Consider the following 15,779-nt stretch of genomic DNA (forward strand, 5'->3'; position numbering starts at 1 on the left):
TTCGCATCTTTTCGGCCAACCGATCATTGTGTCTGAGCTCGAACGAAGTTACCCTAGTACTCTGTGCTCCGAGAACTATGTTTGCCTCATATGCTTTTGGAGGTTGTCGGTAAAGACAAAGTCCAGGGTCACCCTATGAAGAGCAAGGAGCTGCTTACACCAGCCAACAACGAGTAAGGTTGGTAGGTTGGTTGTGGGAACAAAAGACACTGTCGTGGAATCATGTAGAAAAGTCTGGGAATTTTCCTACGGAACAGACGTAGATGTGCCCGTCCCAACAGCACCTGCGATAACACCCTTCACCCTGTCGATAACCGATGCACGTGGGGGTGATAGAGGCATCTACTAGGTATGGGTGAGACAGCGGGACATAGCATCACCATCCACGCGGGTTTATAACTCAAGGGTCCGTGATAATAGAGGGGTTTGAGGGGTAATTTGCTACATATGTTTCTCAAGATCACATATCTTGACCCCCATCCTGCTTATAGAAGTGTAATGGTTCGATGTCAGTCATTGGAGGCTAGCCAAGTTGTATGTATGTGTCGGCCTGCTCGCAAAGGAAGGTTCACTCTGGCACTACACTACGATAGATCTGGAGCTCTACAAAGCCACGGCATCGTGTCTCACCCTATGATATCATACTGTTGTCTTGTGGATGCTGTGCTTGACTTCGCTATAACACATTTTTTTGGGAAAGGGACGACATTTGAATGGTTGAAGAACAAATTTGGTGAGTAGTCTTGGCTTGCCCGTTGTTGTGAAGGCTGGGTTTCTTTTGCCTCTTGAAAGTACTATCCGTCATAGTGAGATCAAGACGCCATGTCGCTCCCAGTCTTGCAACATCGTCATGGTCAACCTTTTATTTCTTGCCTCCATTTGATCCTACCCTGCCGACGCCCCAGCACTAGCAGGTCATGATTATGGAATACTTCGATGAAGCTAGAGGTACCGACCTGACAAAGTGCTGGCTTTAATCTCAATATGTTGCTTGTACGCATGGTATGTTATGCAAGGTTAGGGGAAGGAAGATACGTCGATAGGTCCGAAAGCAAACGCGAGTGACAGCTGGAAAGTTCCGAAGGCCATTCAATGACGGCATAGTACCCGGGCGAAAGTGAAGAGGCAACTCCTTGGGTTTTTTTAATATGTTTTTATGAACCACTCTCTACCTACTGAAGCTAGTTGTGTCTCTACCAGTTTGGATGCCAATATAAAAATTCACAAGTTTGATCTCTTTTGGGTTGTGGTATGAGCAATGAGAATTTTTGTGAACAACCCTAGCTCTAAGTACGTCACTAATGATCACACAAAGCTGCATAACTAATTGAGTAAATCACTTACTGGCTACCAAAGTTTATGCTAGATGAACTCTCTCTCACACGAAACAGCCTAATTTGATCACAAATCAGTTTACACATAGTTCAAAGTAGAGGTTAACTAGAGGTTACTTTCAAGTCTTATTTAAGCTTCTAGATATACTAGGAGGTCAACACTTCTCATCATCGTTCATTATTGCTCTCCTTTGACAAATACCCAAATGAAGAACTTGAGCGCTCTGCGCAATGAGGTGTTTTGTTTCTTTTATCTTTTTATTATATGATGCAGATATCATACGATATCCTGCTTATGTCCCAGCCATGTGCTCTCCGCATATGCACTTGCAGATCGCTCTCAGCCTGCTGACCAATGGCATGAATACTTCTTTGTTGTCTGAACTTCGATTTTCCCGAGTACCGACCGAACGAGCTTCGAAGGAAGATGTTCCGAGCTTCCGTCCTTGGGAATTTGAAGAGGGTTCCATCTGGTTGGTCCCGCACCCGTCGTTCAGATTCGCAGGGCGAGACACCCTTCAACCTTTGAAGGGGCACGATGCGAAGATCTACGACAGCCGCAGTGACAACTACACCAAAAAGGCAACGGCCGGCACTGTCTCGGTATTGTAGGATAGGAGTTGGATGGGATACATGCAAGGCTAGGACCTTGAATACTGGCAAGGCAATTGCAAGATTGAATGAAATCCAATGACATACCCCGGAAGTGGAAAGTTCAGGAGATTGACGGGCACGGGAGATCCACTGTTGCTGGCAGCTCGTCTTGATCATTTCCGCTCAGAGGGAAGGTATCCCCCCACGATGTTCCGGTTTGGCGATGTGGATTGACAACTTTAAACACCTCGTTAAATCCAAGTTCCAAGCAAAGACCCTCCTATCATCCATTCGGCAAGGAATTGCCTTGCCTTGCCTCATCAATTGACAATATCGCTAGGCAGCCCGGAGGAAAGGGATTTATTCTGGTTGCTGATTTCAAGGCCAGTTATTGCTCGCAAGGCGGGCCATGGCGGGGTAATTTTGTTTACTTTCGACGGGTCGCAGAGGTAGCTCGAAAACGCCCTTGTTCGTTGCGTCACTGATAAGGTCAGTTGTTTGTCTTTTAGGTGTGGGAATCGATTATTACAATCTCGGCGCTTTCTTGGTTTGCACATTTTGTCTCGCCAAGTCTTAAGCACCTCAGTTCCAGACGAAACGCAAGTACCATGATCTCGAGCAATCTCAATCAATGCCGCAAGAACGGAAACACATCCAAGAAAACGCACCTGCTTTGCTTTGCTCTTTAATCGGGTTACGGTGGGTGGGATGCGAAGGTTCAAGTTTTTTGAGTCTGGTCCCGGGCTGGCACGGACCGTTTTGCCCAGAATGATAAGCGGCATACTTACCTCTAGGTAAGGTACTGCGTACCCAACTGCCAGGTACAGAGTAGATGAATGATGTTGAAATGTATTGTAGCGTACAAGTAGTGTAGAGGTTATCGCCAAACAGCCTCGACAATCGTGTGGCTTTGATGAAGCACTCGCTGAGGACTACATGAGTAAGCAGTGGACACTGACAGACTTCATCTTGCGGCACCTTCCATGTGTTCTGGCGATCGTTTGCCTAACCAGGACCAACGAGCGCCAGCTTGTTCAGTTGTTTGTTGGCGCTTCGTTTTGGCAGCTTTCCACTGGCCCCGAATTACCTAGATCCATTTTGGGCGCCGCAACCATGCCAATGACCAATCATGTCGTGACTCTGGAAGCGGCAGGCGCAGGAACGGGGCGGCGGCCGGGCTCGGAGATGCTGTGAGAGTCACGATCGCCACGCCTTGGAGACGTGGTCAAGTCCACAGTATCTGATTCAGTGAGCAATCACTACTCCTTCAGAAAGCCTCGAACGAACATCTCCGAAAAGTTACCTAGGTCAATCCTCCACTTGGCGCCCATCCTCTTTTTGATTCAAAAGCTATTTGCGTTCAGAACATACCTAGAAACCCTACCATGGCGCAGCCGAAATACCTAAGTGGCGACGTTGCCGCCATCAACGAGTTCATTGACAAGTTCGATGTTAGTCTTTCTCGGATGGAACCATCAGTAATACCATGAATGCGGATGCAATACTCACACACAAAAAAAAAACAGGTGTTTTTGTTCGACTGCGATGGTGTTCTATGGTCTGGAGAACATGTTTTCGAGGGTGTTGTCGAGACGCTCGAGTTGCTGAGATCAAGAGGTTAAACAACCCCAGCCTGTCAAGGTTCATATGGGACCCAATCTGACAAAATTGACGACAGGCAAGAAGACGGTGTTTGTCACCAACAACTCAACAAAGTCTCGTCCCGAGTATAAAAAGAAGTTTGAGGGCTTAGGAATCCCAGCAGATGAAGATGAGATCTTTGGCTCCGCATATTCTTCTGCCATCTACATCTCAAGGATTCTGAAGCTGGCGCCGCCCAAGAACAAGGTCTTTGTTATTGGAGAGGCAGGCATCGAGCAGGAGTTGACGACCGAGAACATCCCCTTCATCGGTGGCACCGACCCATCCTTCCGGAGAGACGTCACAGTAGAAGACTTCAATGGCCTTGCGGACGGATCTCTACTCAACCCTGAGGTCGGCTGTGTGCTCGTGGGCTTAGACTGGCACATCAACTACCTGAAGCTGTCGCATGCATACCAATACCTTCGCCGTGGCGCCGTGTTTCTGGCCACGAATGTGGACTCGACCTTCCCCATGAACAACAACTTCTTCCCCGGCGCAGGCTCCATCAGTGTTCCGCTGGTTCACATGACGGGACAGGAACCCGTGGCGCTCGGAAAGCCTAGCCAGGCCATGATGGATGCCATCGAGGGCAAATTCCACCTGGACCGCGCACGGACGTGCATGGTGGGAGATCGGCTCAACACCGATATCAAGTTCGGCATCGAGGGACGGCTGGGTGGCACGCTTGCAGTCCTGACGGGCGTGAACAAGAAGGAGGACTGGGAGGCGGCGGATGCGGTTGCTGTGCCATCGTTTTACGTCGACAAGCTTAGTGACCTTAGGGCTGCAGCGCAATAAAGGTGGAGAACCAGGAACTGGTGATGTACAGGGTGCGGATATGAGGAGCTACGGAAGCCTGGTAAGACCGGGGGCTATAGATGCTAGAATAGACGGCGTGGACTTTTTGGCCATATTTTGCTCTAATAGAGAGCAAGCATAGAAGAAATTGAGGCAGCCAATGGAATAGACTAGAACAAGTGAACGATTCGAGACCCGGCCACAGGAACACAAAGACGGCCGGGAAGGGAATAACAAGGTCCTGCTTGTCCGTCTGCCATCACGTCCCCCTATCGCTGGTTTGATTATGATAGTTAATGAGGAATGACAACATGGACCATTGGCAAAGGGTCTGGCGGTATTGGATGGCAGATGCGCATGTTGGTGTCTGGTATGTCGGGAAGTTTCCTTGATGGCAACTAGTGCAGATAGTGGAGAGAGCAAGAAAGGAAAAAAGCCACATGTGATCATGTTTATTTCAAAAGTGTAGGGACAGTGTGGCCGGTCTGGATCTTCGGGGCTCGGAACACTCAGACTTCGGAGTGGCTTCTTCCCGGGCTCTTCCGGCTACGGGAAGCCCCCTCGTTGTTCTGTCTCTCTTCAGATCGAAGTTCGACTTGGGCCTGGAAGCCCTGGGCAGCCCATGACGTAACCGGCTGTATAACCCTGACATTCTGGTGCGCCGACCCTGCTCACAGGTGCTGATGTAACTCTAGCCTAACCCTGGGCCTAGACTGACGGTTAGTCGTGGACAAGGAGGGTGTGTAATATGCAAGCCATCAGTTGGGGAAGGACCCTGAATTTTACCAAACCTGAAGCGCTCAACGACAACATCATGTCGAGCCTGTCGCTCAACGCCGCTGACCTGCCGGCCAACCCACCCCGGCAGACGTGGGTGTGAACCCTTGCCTTTTCCGCCCTGTTTTTTTGGTGTCCCCAAAGTCGACGCCAAGGGTCACGTTCATTTCATTGGAGCCGTTCCTAAGGGTTCAGATCGACGGGATTCCAAGGGTCCTCTCATGACCCAGTCCTCGGTAAAGATGCCCCCATGAATACCCTTTCATCAGTACGGCGACCGTAATATTGGCAACATCATTAGTTCGGGGTCCATTTGTACTTCTCGAGCTCTCAAGGTCTATTCCGCCGCCCTGAAGAAGCTTCCAGACCTTACCTTTCGTTTACGTACGAAAGGGACAGGAGCTCTGTCGACCAGTCTTTTCATCCTCTTTCATTGGAGCCCAACCTTTTACCTGTCAAGTAAACGTCTAAATCGGCGTGCTGTGACAAATATGCCCATGCCACAAAAACCTGACACCAGTGGATGAGGACTGGTGTTTCTTGAATGCCCGACAGACGGGACCAAAACCCCCCCACAGTTGACCCGGTAATTCAGTAGAAGTGGAAGATGTTGGCAGGCCGGCCGGCGTTATTAGATATTAGATCAAGGTACTTACAGCGATCCCGTCAGCAAGGGGGATGGCTGCAAGCCCGCAGTCAGTTGACCGTTCATTACCTTGAGCGTTGTAATTTTGAAACGTCTACTGAAATGCAAACTTTCATGTCTAGTAGGTAAATTTGTAACTAGAAAAGTCTTTTCTTTCTTGTATCTTTTTCACAAAGAATCCTGATTACTTGACTAGTGACAGCCATGTACACACCATGGGCATTCTCAAATTGCAACTTTTATAATTCTTTCTCTCATTTTCATCTTGACAGTCAATCAAGCGCTTTCCAGTTCTCGACAGTCAATTGACCAGAGGTTGCACCCACCCCCTCGCAGTATGGTTTCCGCTATAAGCGTTCTGCATTCGGCCTAGCTTGGGCGAATCCGGAGCATTTGCGACGGCTGCGAGGACCTGGAAGGGACAGCCCTCACCTGGCATCAACCCTTTCGGTGATGGTACCTTGGAGAGCCTGGGCAGGGTTCAAACTCGTCGACGGGATACACTAGATGGGGGACCAAACGGCGGGGATAACACACAACCCAGCGGCGAGGTAAAAATAAAAACTCTGACGCGAGAAATAACGTCGTTTCAGGATCGTTCTAGCGACTCTGCTAGTACCACTGGCGTCCTTTTCTGGTCTTTGCAGGCAGGTGCAATTCACCTGGATACAGCCGCTCAACTGATTTTGTCGTTGTATTTTCCGTTTATTTTTTATTTTTTTTCCTTTCCACCACCCCAGTACCCTCCTTGACCCATTTCGCCTCTCCCACCCGTTCTTTTTGGACGCGATACAAGGCGGGTAGCTTCCGCTTCGGTTCCCTGTCACATCGATCTTGACTCTCCCCATTCCTCCGTCATCCGCCCACTCGCTACTGCCCACTATTTCCAAGTAGATCTTGTTCAGGGTGTAGAGCTGGGTGCTGGCTGTAGTAGTATCCGGACTGCAGCGGGCGTAATTCTGCTCGGGCTGCTGCGGACCCGGAAAGATATTGGGCGGAATAAGGAAGGGACGATAGGTAGGCACGCCTTCTTTTTTCCCCTCTTCCGTCTTTCTTGTCGACGGTCCCCAGTAGTTCGCGGGCCGAGATATTTCTCCATCGAGGACAGGGTAAGGTCTTTCTTTGTTCGATATCTTATATATCCTCCCAAGGTACCGTCATTGCTCCTCAACATGGACTTGATATTCCTTCAACGTGCAGTGGGTTTTGGTCGATCTTTGATCTCTCCCGCGCACACCATCAGGTTTATCGTCTGTCGTCCTTGTCACCCTTCACTGTCACACCTTTCACCTGCCGTACCAGGCTGACCAGGCCGAACAGCCCGACCAATACAGACGAGTATACCACCACCTCGTTGACCCTTCTACACCACCCGGGCCTCTTTTCGACCAACTCGCGGCACCAGTAACCGAAGCAGCCAACCGCCTCGTTTCCCACCATGGAAAGCTCATCCCCATCCGCCACATCCGTCCCTGACGAGAGGGAGGTTCGGCGCGCTGCCCTTGTCGATCGCCGTCAGCGCCTAACCGATGCCCTGGCGCTTGCTCCCTATGATCTCATCCTCTACTTGGAACGAGCCGTCGTCTATTCTGACCTAGCGTACCCCGACCTTGCGGCTGGCGATGCGTACCGTGCTCTCCTTTTGACAGACGAAGTTCTTAACGAAGGGTTCGAATATCACGAACAAGCCAAGGGATCTCTTGAGACCCACTCAACCAACCCTTATCCCAAAGTCTTGGACCATGGCAACCTTCTTGCCAACATCAAAAACACGACCGACGGCGAAGACGGTGATGGATCCGAGCCGTACCGTCAACTGGCTACCACGGCCTCTGTTCGTTGCTTCCAGATCCTATCACTCAGTCTTCTCCTGTGCGGTTGTCTAGCAAGCGCGTCCGACTTTGTCGAAAAGGGTCTTAAGATTCTTCCCGGAAACAAGGAGCTCCTAGAAATTAAGGGATATATCGAACAGGTTGCCAGGAGGAGATTGCGCTTGAAGCCCGACGAGCCGATCGATTTCCATGATCTTCCCGACACTGGTGCTGTGCGCCGCGAGATCTACCCCTGGAACACGTACGAGCCTGATCGGTTTTCGGAGGAGTCGTTGTCATTTCTGAACGGTCAGCTCGAAACGATGGCGCCCAAATGCGCCGTCAAGGTTTCGTGCCTACCCGTTCTCCTTGAAGGAGAAAGCAACACCGACGAATACGAGATCATCCCGACTTGTAACCAGCTGGGTCTCTTTGCGAAAGAGGATATTGCCCCTGGCGAGGCTGTCTTGAAGGAGTACTCGTTGCTGACGGCGAACAATCGTCACAAGGAATCCACGTGCGATGCCTGCGGAACTGAGCTACCACCGCTCAAAATGCAAACAGAAGCCGTCAATTGCCCAGAATGTTATGATACTGTCTTCTGCGACGAGTTTTGTTTCTCTCAGGCCAATGAACAGTACCACCCGGCGGTTTGCGACAAGGACGTTGACTCAATTGCGAAGGACCCCGAGGCCAAGGATGTTGCCGAATCCCTGTACCTCCTCCTCTTGGCTCGTCTGCTGGCAATGTCAAACCATCAAGAGGTTCATCCTTTGGCGTTGAAGGAGATCAAGTACATCTGGGGAGACTTCGTTCCCACCCAGCTTAACGATATTGACTTGTCAGTCAACGCCGGCCCACCGCCCGAGTGGACCTTGCCGTTCTCCTTCAAGTATAACATCGAGATCCCTCTTCATGTCCTTGAAAAGATGGACATCGACATCTTCGAGACGCTCCCTCAACACGACCTGTGGGTCTTCAACACAGCGTACAGCAAGTTTCGTGGCACTGCGTCTGCCCGCAAGGGCTTGCGTGATGGGCGTCCCGAGGTAGCAGCTGTTCATCCCTTCTGGTGCTTGGCTAACCACGACTGTGACCCAAACGTGACTTGGGAATGGGGTGGTCGGATGACATTGTTCGCTCGGGAGACTCGAGTCGTCGGCAATCGGCCAGGTGGCATCAAGGCAGGCGAGGAAATCCTGAATCACTACTGCGACGTCGATCTGCCAGTCAAGGACCGAAGGGAATGGGCTCAAGGAGCGTTGGGCGGTTGGTGTATGTGCAGGAGGTGTCGTGATGAAGCTGCCGCAGCAAACGGTAGTGATTAAGAAAAAGGAGAATGTGCTGTGGTGGAGAATACATTGGGATAAACACATGGCTGGGGAAAAGATAACGGAACTTACCCCTTTTTGGTATGATTGGACAGAAGCAGGGAAGAAATTTGATTGTGGATTTCACTTCTTTGTCGAATGGCTTGTCTAGAGGAAAAAGTATGGTGGGAATTTAGGCTACATCAGACATACCATAGTATGCTGCGCGGCGATACCCTCATACGTTTTGGCAGGTTGTGCTTGGATTAATCCCTCCTTCGTCGTTGATATGTTGTTCTTGGTATGTTTTTTCTAAAAAGAATTATTTCTGGTTTTTGTTCCTTTTTTTTCTTAAGTATTCCTTTGTTCTTTTTTTTATACTTTTATTTTTATTTTTTTATATTTTCTGTTCCTTGACCCTCCAGCGAGCACACGGCATGTTGGCCACATCAAGAGATCCGGGTTGGGTTGTTGTTCACCCCGGGAATTCGCATGAATATTGTACAGTTGAAACACTAGTGAACATCGGGCAGTTCCAGTTGCCAAGTATATTTTGTCCTCCCGCCCGGGCTTCCAGAGGACTGACCGGCATTTGGGGATCGAGATCAGGGTGAACATCACAAAATACCTCTTTGGGCACTGGTACCTAATCCCTCACCTCGAACATCAATGTGGATCATTATCGGTGCGGCATCACACCTTGATCGCTCACCTTATCCCTGGCACCTCCAATTTGTCGATGTTTGGTAGCCGCGAATGATTCGCAGCTGTTGATTTGCAAGCAATATCTGTTTCCTTTTCATCGATGATATCAATAAAGTTCCACCGTTAACTACGAGATGAAGAACAATGGCAAGGGTGTTAAGCGGAGGAAAGTACTCCGAGACTGAAAGTATCGAAAGATATAAAAGCAGGATTCAAAGGCACTTGACTTATACAATTTCGTCACCAAAAAAAATCATAGCATAACCGACAAAGTACAAACAATCGGGTAATATAGGGATCGGTTTGGTGTACAGCCTTCCATCGGTGGATGCTAATGAGATTACTTCGATTATATGCAATCCGGAGTTCGTACATTGTTAGTAAGGTCTCTCATCGTAGCCGCTTTGCCGCCATTTTTCACCATCTCTCTGACGAATAACAAAAGCAACCATGAGGTCAGACACTCCCTCTAAGCCACCTCTCGGCCAGATTCCACACAAACTACACAAAGATGAACAAGTCGGGAAAGAGGGGAAGAGGTATCTTTGAAAGGTTTGCGTAGACCGCAGCGACTGGTAGCAAAGTATAATTACAATCAAACAAAGCAAGCAAACTTCTTATTTTCCTTCTCCTGATATCCCATCCGTGCATACCCGCCAAAAAGCATGCACCCTTGACAGACAAAACAACTACACGTACGCGGCTAAAAGCCAAGGCCTTCATTCCTTCTCTTCCTTCCTTCCTTCCTTCCTTCCTTCCTTCGATCAAGGAAAAGTAGCACACGTAACCACGCATCCGAGTAAGAAACAATAGCCTGGCATAGTCAACCATTTGCCCTCCACACACAAGAAAGGAAAACACAGTTCAATTCCAACCATCACGCCTATCAGCCTTTAACGCCCATCCAAGCCCCGATTCTCTTGTGCCTTCCTTACATGGGGAGCTTAGTTGATGCGAGGAAGAACTGGATAAAGAGGCTTCTCCGGTGCCGAAGGACCCGCCGCAGTCGGCTCATTCGGGCTCTTCTGCTGCTGTTGCTGCTGGTTACGCTGCTGCTGGTTCCGATCCGACGACTCGAGCACCATTGGGTCGATCCTGCTAGTGTCGTCCTCATCAAAGTCCTGCCTCTCCAGACGGGCGCGGATGCCTTGGCGAAGGTACTCAATGACGCGCATGTGCTGGAGCCAGTCGTCGTAGGTTTCGGGTCCGTTCACATCACCCGTCTCCGAATCCTCCGATGGCGAGCTGACTGTGGCCTGCTCGCTGGCCTTGGGGGTGGGCGCACGGTCGGCCTCATCGGCAGCGCGGCGCGCGCTTTGCAGGACACCGCCTGAGAGGCGGCGCTCGTTATGGGTGAAGTTAGAGCCCAGACCCGAGGTCGAGGGGTAGGGGAGACCTGGTCGGCTGGGCAGAGTCGGGTAGGAGACCGAGGGGGTAGAGCTGTGGCGAGAGGTGGGAGACAGGCTGGTGGAAGAGGTGCTTGGTGAGTGACCCGAAGTATACGACATGTTGCTAGGAGTGGGCGTAACAGCAGGGGTGCCGGCCGAGTGAGGAGAGGTGGCGCTAAGCGGGGAGGCGAGGGACGCGCCATGATACGGGTCGATGCTTGGGCGCGTTGCATACGTGGGCGAGTGGTGGCGCATATCCACAGCGGTGTTCTCGTAGACAGTTGCTTGCATTTGCTCAAGGAAGTGGTCCATTTGCTGGAGGTCCTCCTTGGTGCGAAGATTGGGCATGGGTGGGAGGTAGTAGTGCTGGGTGAGGGGATGATGGGCGCTGGCCATGCCGAGAGTGTGAGGAGGCTGAGCCATGTACTCAGTAGCCAGACCTCCAGAGTGAAGCCCCAAGGGAGCATGGAGAGGCATCAGAGCGCGGCCAACCGACTCATAGGAGGTCGGGTTGATTTGACGGCGCTTGACACTGCCAAAGAAGTCATTCAGGTCATCAAACTGACGCTTCCGGGCGTCAAAGGGAGCAGCCTGGTGGCCGGTGAAGTCGTTACGCTGGCCGCCCATGGTCTGGGCTGGGTAGTACATGGGGGCGTGATAGGGCTGGGATGCTGGGTACTGTGCGTGGTAGTAACTAGCCTGACCATTCTGGTGAGGCTGGCCAAAAGGGACTTGGTTAGTACCGCGCATATGGCCATTGTGATCATAGAAACCGGAGGGAGCTAGAGGCGAATTAGCCTCAAAGAGCATACAAGGGTGGCCCAGCACGAGGCCAAACTGAAGGAAACTGGTCTCCTAGATTTCCGGAAGACCAAATCGGAGCGTAGTGGTTATATACATACCCTTGTGAACTGGAGCCTGAGCTCTGTAAGCGCCATTCATGCCACCGTTTTGGTCCTGAGGAGAGCGACCCACCAGAACCGAGTCGTCGGCATGAGTCTTGACATGCTTCTTGAGATCCTGAGGGCGCTTGAAGCACTTGCCGCAGAAATCGCACTTGTGCGGCTTCAGGGGAACGTGAACACGGACATGCGAAGTAATGTGATCGCGCTTCACCGTGGTGGTGCGGCACGAGTTCCACTGGCATGTGAGGTTAAGGTTGTTGGTGCTCTTGCGACCAACGTGCTTCTCGCAAATGTGTTCCTATTCATCATGTTAGGAAATCTCCACGTGGCGAGTCCCCAGAGTGTTGACATACGTAAAGCACCTCGGCGCTAGTGAAACGCTCATTGCACTCAGCCCATCGGCAGACAAGGCTCTCATCTTGAGCAGCAGCAGGGGCTGAAGAGTTGCTGGCGGTGGTGGGAGTGGTAGAGGGAGCGGGGGTGGTGCCGTTGGATGCAGAGTTGGATGAGTTGGATGAAGCCTCAGGCTTCATGGCATTGGCAGCAGTTCCGTTGGCGGAAGCGGCAGGGGCCGTGGTGGGAGTGGCAGCGGTAGCAGGAGCCGGAGTGGGCGTTGTTTGGGCCGGGGCCGGGGCCGGGGCCGCATTGGCGCCGTTGACAGTGCCGTTTTCCTGGGCTGGTGTGGACGACATGGTTGCTGCTGTGTGACCGGATGGGGCGTATAAGTGGTATACCGAGGTACACACAAACCCAAGTACCGAGTACAACGGAGATCAGGTTATCCCGGGTGCCGATATCGCCGAGTGTGTGGTCGACCGATTTTCAGTGGTCGGTCCGGGTGCGGTTGGGCGACGGTTGGACGAAAGCGCGACAATGTGCTACACTGTCGGTTGGCGCGTGATAGTGACAGCCGTCCGAGTCAAGATGCCGGGACAGTGACAGCCAGACGAGGGACTGGGACGTGGGAGGTGTTCAAGACGAGACCCCACCAAGAAAAGCCAAGAAAAAATTGCCGGCGACTCCAATAGGAAGTCAGCTTGGGTGGAAGCTGCTGATACAAATCGGTTATCGGTACCTGCAATTGGATGGGGTGCCAGTTGCAGTCGGTTGATGCGCGCGCAGGAAGAATCGCCAAAAAGCTCAGGTCGTCTGTTCGAAGTTGCAAGAGGAAAAAAAGACCCAACAAACACAAAGTCTTGAATGATTTAAGATGTTTGCAGAGAGAAAACACGTTGGATCAACAGGCGGGCCTTCACTGTCTTTATTCTGGCCTTGCTCCTTGGCGGTACTGGCGAAAAGACTTGGCAGCCTCTCTTGGCGGTCGCGGGCTCGGACGCCAAGCCTGCTCAGCCCGTCTAATTGGACCATATCATTAGGCGTGATCCGGCACAGGTACCCTCTGTTTGTGGTGCAATGTGGCGTGCCTTTGGTCGATGCTGAGGGGTCCCGGTGCGGACAAGGCGCAACTGGGGTGGGATTACTGAAAGATACCACACAGCACGCGCTGTCTAGCTCCGGCCAGCTTGAACCACAGGGATCGCGCCACTCGGGGACACTAACAGCGCGACTTGTATGCCAAGAGGCGCCAAGGCCGTGCCAAGCCTTGGCATTACAGAAAATGGCTTGGCGATCCTCCACAGTCTCGTCTCCCCTCATTGCCCCCTTGGTGAAGTGGTCACACTTGTCGTGGACTCTTCACTGGCTCCTACGGCTGTCGCCTGTCTCGATTGCGCGCCATCCTGTTTCTCCTGCTTTGGGGCTTGCTTTGAATGTTCAAGATCGCTTGGGTAGACGGTTGGTTTCTCGATGCCGTCTGTCGACATCTATTCGATCCCATGGCCAATCTCAAGTAGGAAGGAAGTCCCTTTTGTGTTTTGGGCTGTCTTTGAGCGTGCATGTGCTTGTGGACTCCCACTCTCTTCATCGCGGTGGGTGGGTGGGTGGCTACAGGTGGGGCCGTTGAGCCATCGTCCGGCTGCTGGCTCGTGTGATTGGTCAACCCCGTCTGGTGAATTTTGTCCTCTTACCCATTTACCACCCCATTGACCCATTTCCACCCCCTCCCAATCATGGCCAGGAGTAGTGTACGGGGTAAAAGTCACCCGCGCATGAGGGCGGTGGGCACTCTTTGACTGCCAGACTGCAAAGGGAAAGGCCCCGCGGCCTGGTCATGGTCGGTTGACGGCGGATGAGCATGTCCGATTGTAGGTTTTCCGCCTCTGCGGATTGAAAGCCGCCGAGCTGTGTTCCGCAATCCACTGCCATCGGACGGGACCAATTGCCCGATGATTGATCAAGCCCAGCAAAATGCTTTCTGGGGATGGCTTTTCACAAGGGGCAGCAGGAAGGTGAACAAAATGTTATTCAATGGCACAACGGCAGACAGTGGCATCGGTATCTCATCAGATGGAAGCCAAAAGATGACGCTGAGTACTGCCAAGTCAGCCAAGGGCTTGGTCATTCTTGGTGCTCTTGGTCTTTACTTGGCCAACTTGGCGACTTGGTATCTCTCGGCAACCGCAATGTAGGGTAGTATACAATGCATGACGGAAGGCAGGTACGTACGTACGGTGGAGGTATACACTACACGTAGAATAGCGGTTGTAGATGGCATCTGCGACATCGACAACTGCCCCGTTTTCAACGTCGAGACAATCCATCTATGGATGGCAAGCTCTAACCTTCCATCGTCGAAGAGCAAGATGGCCCAGTCAGGGGATAGGTAGACAGTCCAACTGGTGGATGATCCAAGCCATCGTTCCAACACAACCAATCTGTCAACACCCAAAAAGGACATCGGCTGTGGACAGGGCCGGAGACCAGGACCATGCCAAGCGCTGCCATCCGCCAAGGTTGCTTTTCAGAACAGCCCCGGAACATCCTAGAGGTACCTATTTCCAGCGCCCAGAACTAATCTCCACGGCCCCGGGCCTCTCTAGGTAGCGACTCGATACCGGAGACGGTAGACACGTGCTCACCCCGACTGCAGTCGCAAAGCCGCGCCTGTCAAGCTTGGGACAGAGGTTCGTGGTCTGGATTCTTCGCGAGTGGATTCGATATTTACACTACGCATTATGGGTACAGGCGTCCACCCGGCCATCCACCAGCGGAGCCTCCTCCGGCGCCTCTCCAATCTCTCACGCTCACATATTATTTGCTCTTTGTGGCTTAGGCCGATTCTTCATTCTCATCGTCATGACCCAAGACGTTCCCGGTTGTGTCAAAATATATTGAGAGCGAGCAGTGCAAGTGACACATTGCGTGTTCTGGACTTTGAAGGGTTGCGAGCACGCTGCCCACCATTGAAGCCACTCCCGTCCGTCCATCTTTAGCCACACGGTAGAAGACATCTTGGCGCCCAGCCTCCCATTGCAACACCAGGAACTTCTGGAAGAAAGGGAAAGCTGGATGACAAACAGGAAAAAAGAGCTCTTGGCTTGCTTGTGACACTGCTTGGTCACTGTTCACTGAGTCCTGCGAGCCGCCCGCCCAGGAAAGCCAAGAACTCCAAGCTTCCCAGAGAGTGTCCAAGGAAACACAAGACAACCAAGAAAACACACAAGACAGCCAAGACGACCAAGACGACCAAGACGACCAAGACAGACGTCCCAAGGCTTTTTCAACACTATTACAAGAATTACCAAGAACACCAAGAGGACCAAGAAGACCAAGAACAAGTTGGTATGAGGCGGAGCCTTGCTTGGCTTGTGTATACATAGTGAAGGGAAACCGAAAGGGGTGCAAGTCGGAGTCTATCGGTGACGGAATCGGTATTCGCAGAACGAAGAGGCCCAATGAACGTATATTCATTATTATCACATACACATACACTAGTAAGGTCAGAAACCCCGTGGAATGGTCTCTGCT

General features: G+C 51.7%; 3 protein-coding genes across 6 annotated transcripts; 2 read left to right on the forward strand and 1 right to left on the reverse strand.

Annotated features, from left to right (window-relative positions):
* Positions 1–2,822: 2,822 nt before the first annotated feature.
* NCU00088 (4-nitrophenylphosphatase) lies at positions 2,823–4,685 on the forward strand. The gene is made up of 3 exons (XM_952119.2): positions 2,823–3,379; positions 3,455–3,545; positions 3,607–4,685. Exons 1-3 carry the CDS (start codon positions 3,314–3,316, stop codon positions 4,368–4,370), a joined length of 921 nt encoding a protein of 306 aa, XP_957212.1. The 5' UTR covers positions 2,823–3,313; the 3' UTR covers positions 4,371–4,685.
* Positions 4,686–6,326: 1,641 nt separating this feature from the next.
* NCU00089 (MYND domain-containing protein) lies at positions 6,327–9,477 on the forward strand. Of its 4 annotated transcripts, none has more exons than XM_011395441.1 (2): positions 6,327–7,043; positions 7,114–9,477. In XM_011395441.1, exon 2 carries the CDS (start codon positions 7,232–7,234, stop codon positions 8,930–8,932), a length of 1,701 nt encoding a protein of 566 aa, XP_011393743.1. In that variant the 5' UTR covers positions 6,327–7,043; positions 7,114–7,231; the 3' UTR covers positions 8,933–9,477. The 4 variants fall into 4 exon arrangements, with proteins under 4 accessions (XP_011393743.1, XP_011393744.1, XP_011393745.1 ...); XM_011395442.1 differs by having other exon boundaries at positions 6,327–6,944; XM_011395443.1 differs by having other exon boundaries at positions 6,327–6,902.
* Positions 9,478–9,925: 448 nt separating this feature from the next.
* On the reverse strand, positions 9,926–13,119 carry NCU00090 (pH-response transcription factor pacC/RIM101). Its single transcript, XM_952121.3, has 3 exons — positions 12,266–13,119; positions 11,910–12,210; positions 9,926–11,789 (listed from the first exon to the last, which is right to left on the reverse strand). The coding sequence occupies exons 1-3, from the start codon at positions 12,602–12,604 to the stop codon at positions 10,564–10,566; spliced, it is 1,866 nt and encodes a 621-aa protein (XP_957214.2). The 5' UTR covers positions 12,605–13,119; the 3' UTR covers positions 9,926–10,563.
* Between the last annotated feature and the right edge of the window lie 2,660 nt (positions 13,120–15,779).

The sequence above is a fragment of the Neurospora crassa genome, linkage group III, assembly GCF_000182925.2.
Source record: "Neurospora crassa OR74A linkage group III, whole genome shotgun sequence".
In the NCBI taxonomy this organism is placed as follows: Eukaryota; Fungi; Ascomycota; class Sordariomycetes; order Sordariales; family Sordariaceae; genus Neurospora; species Neurospora crassa.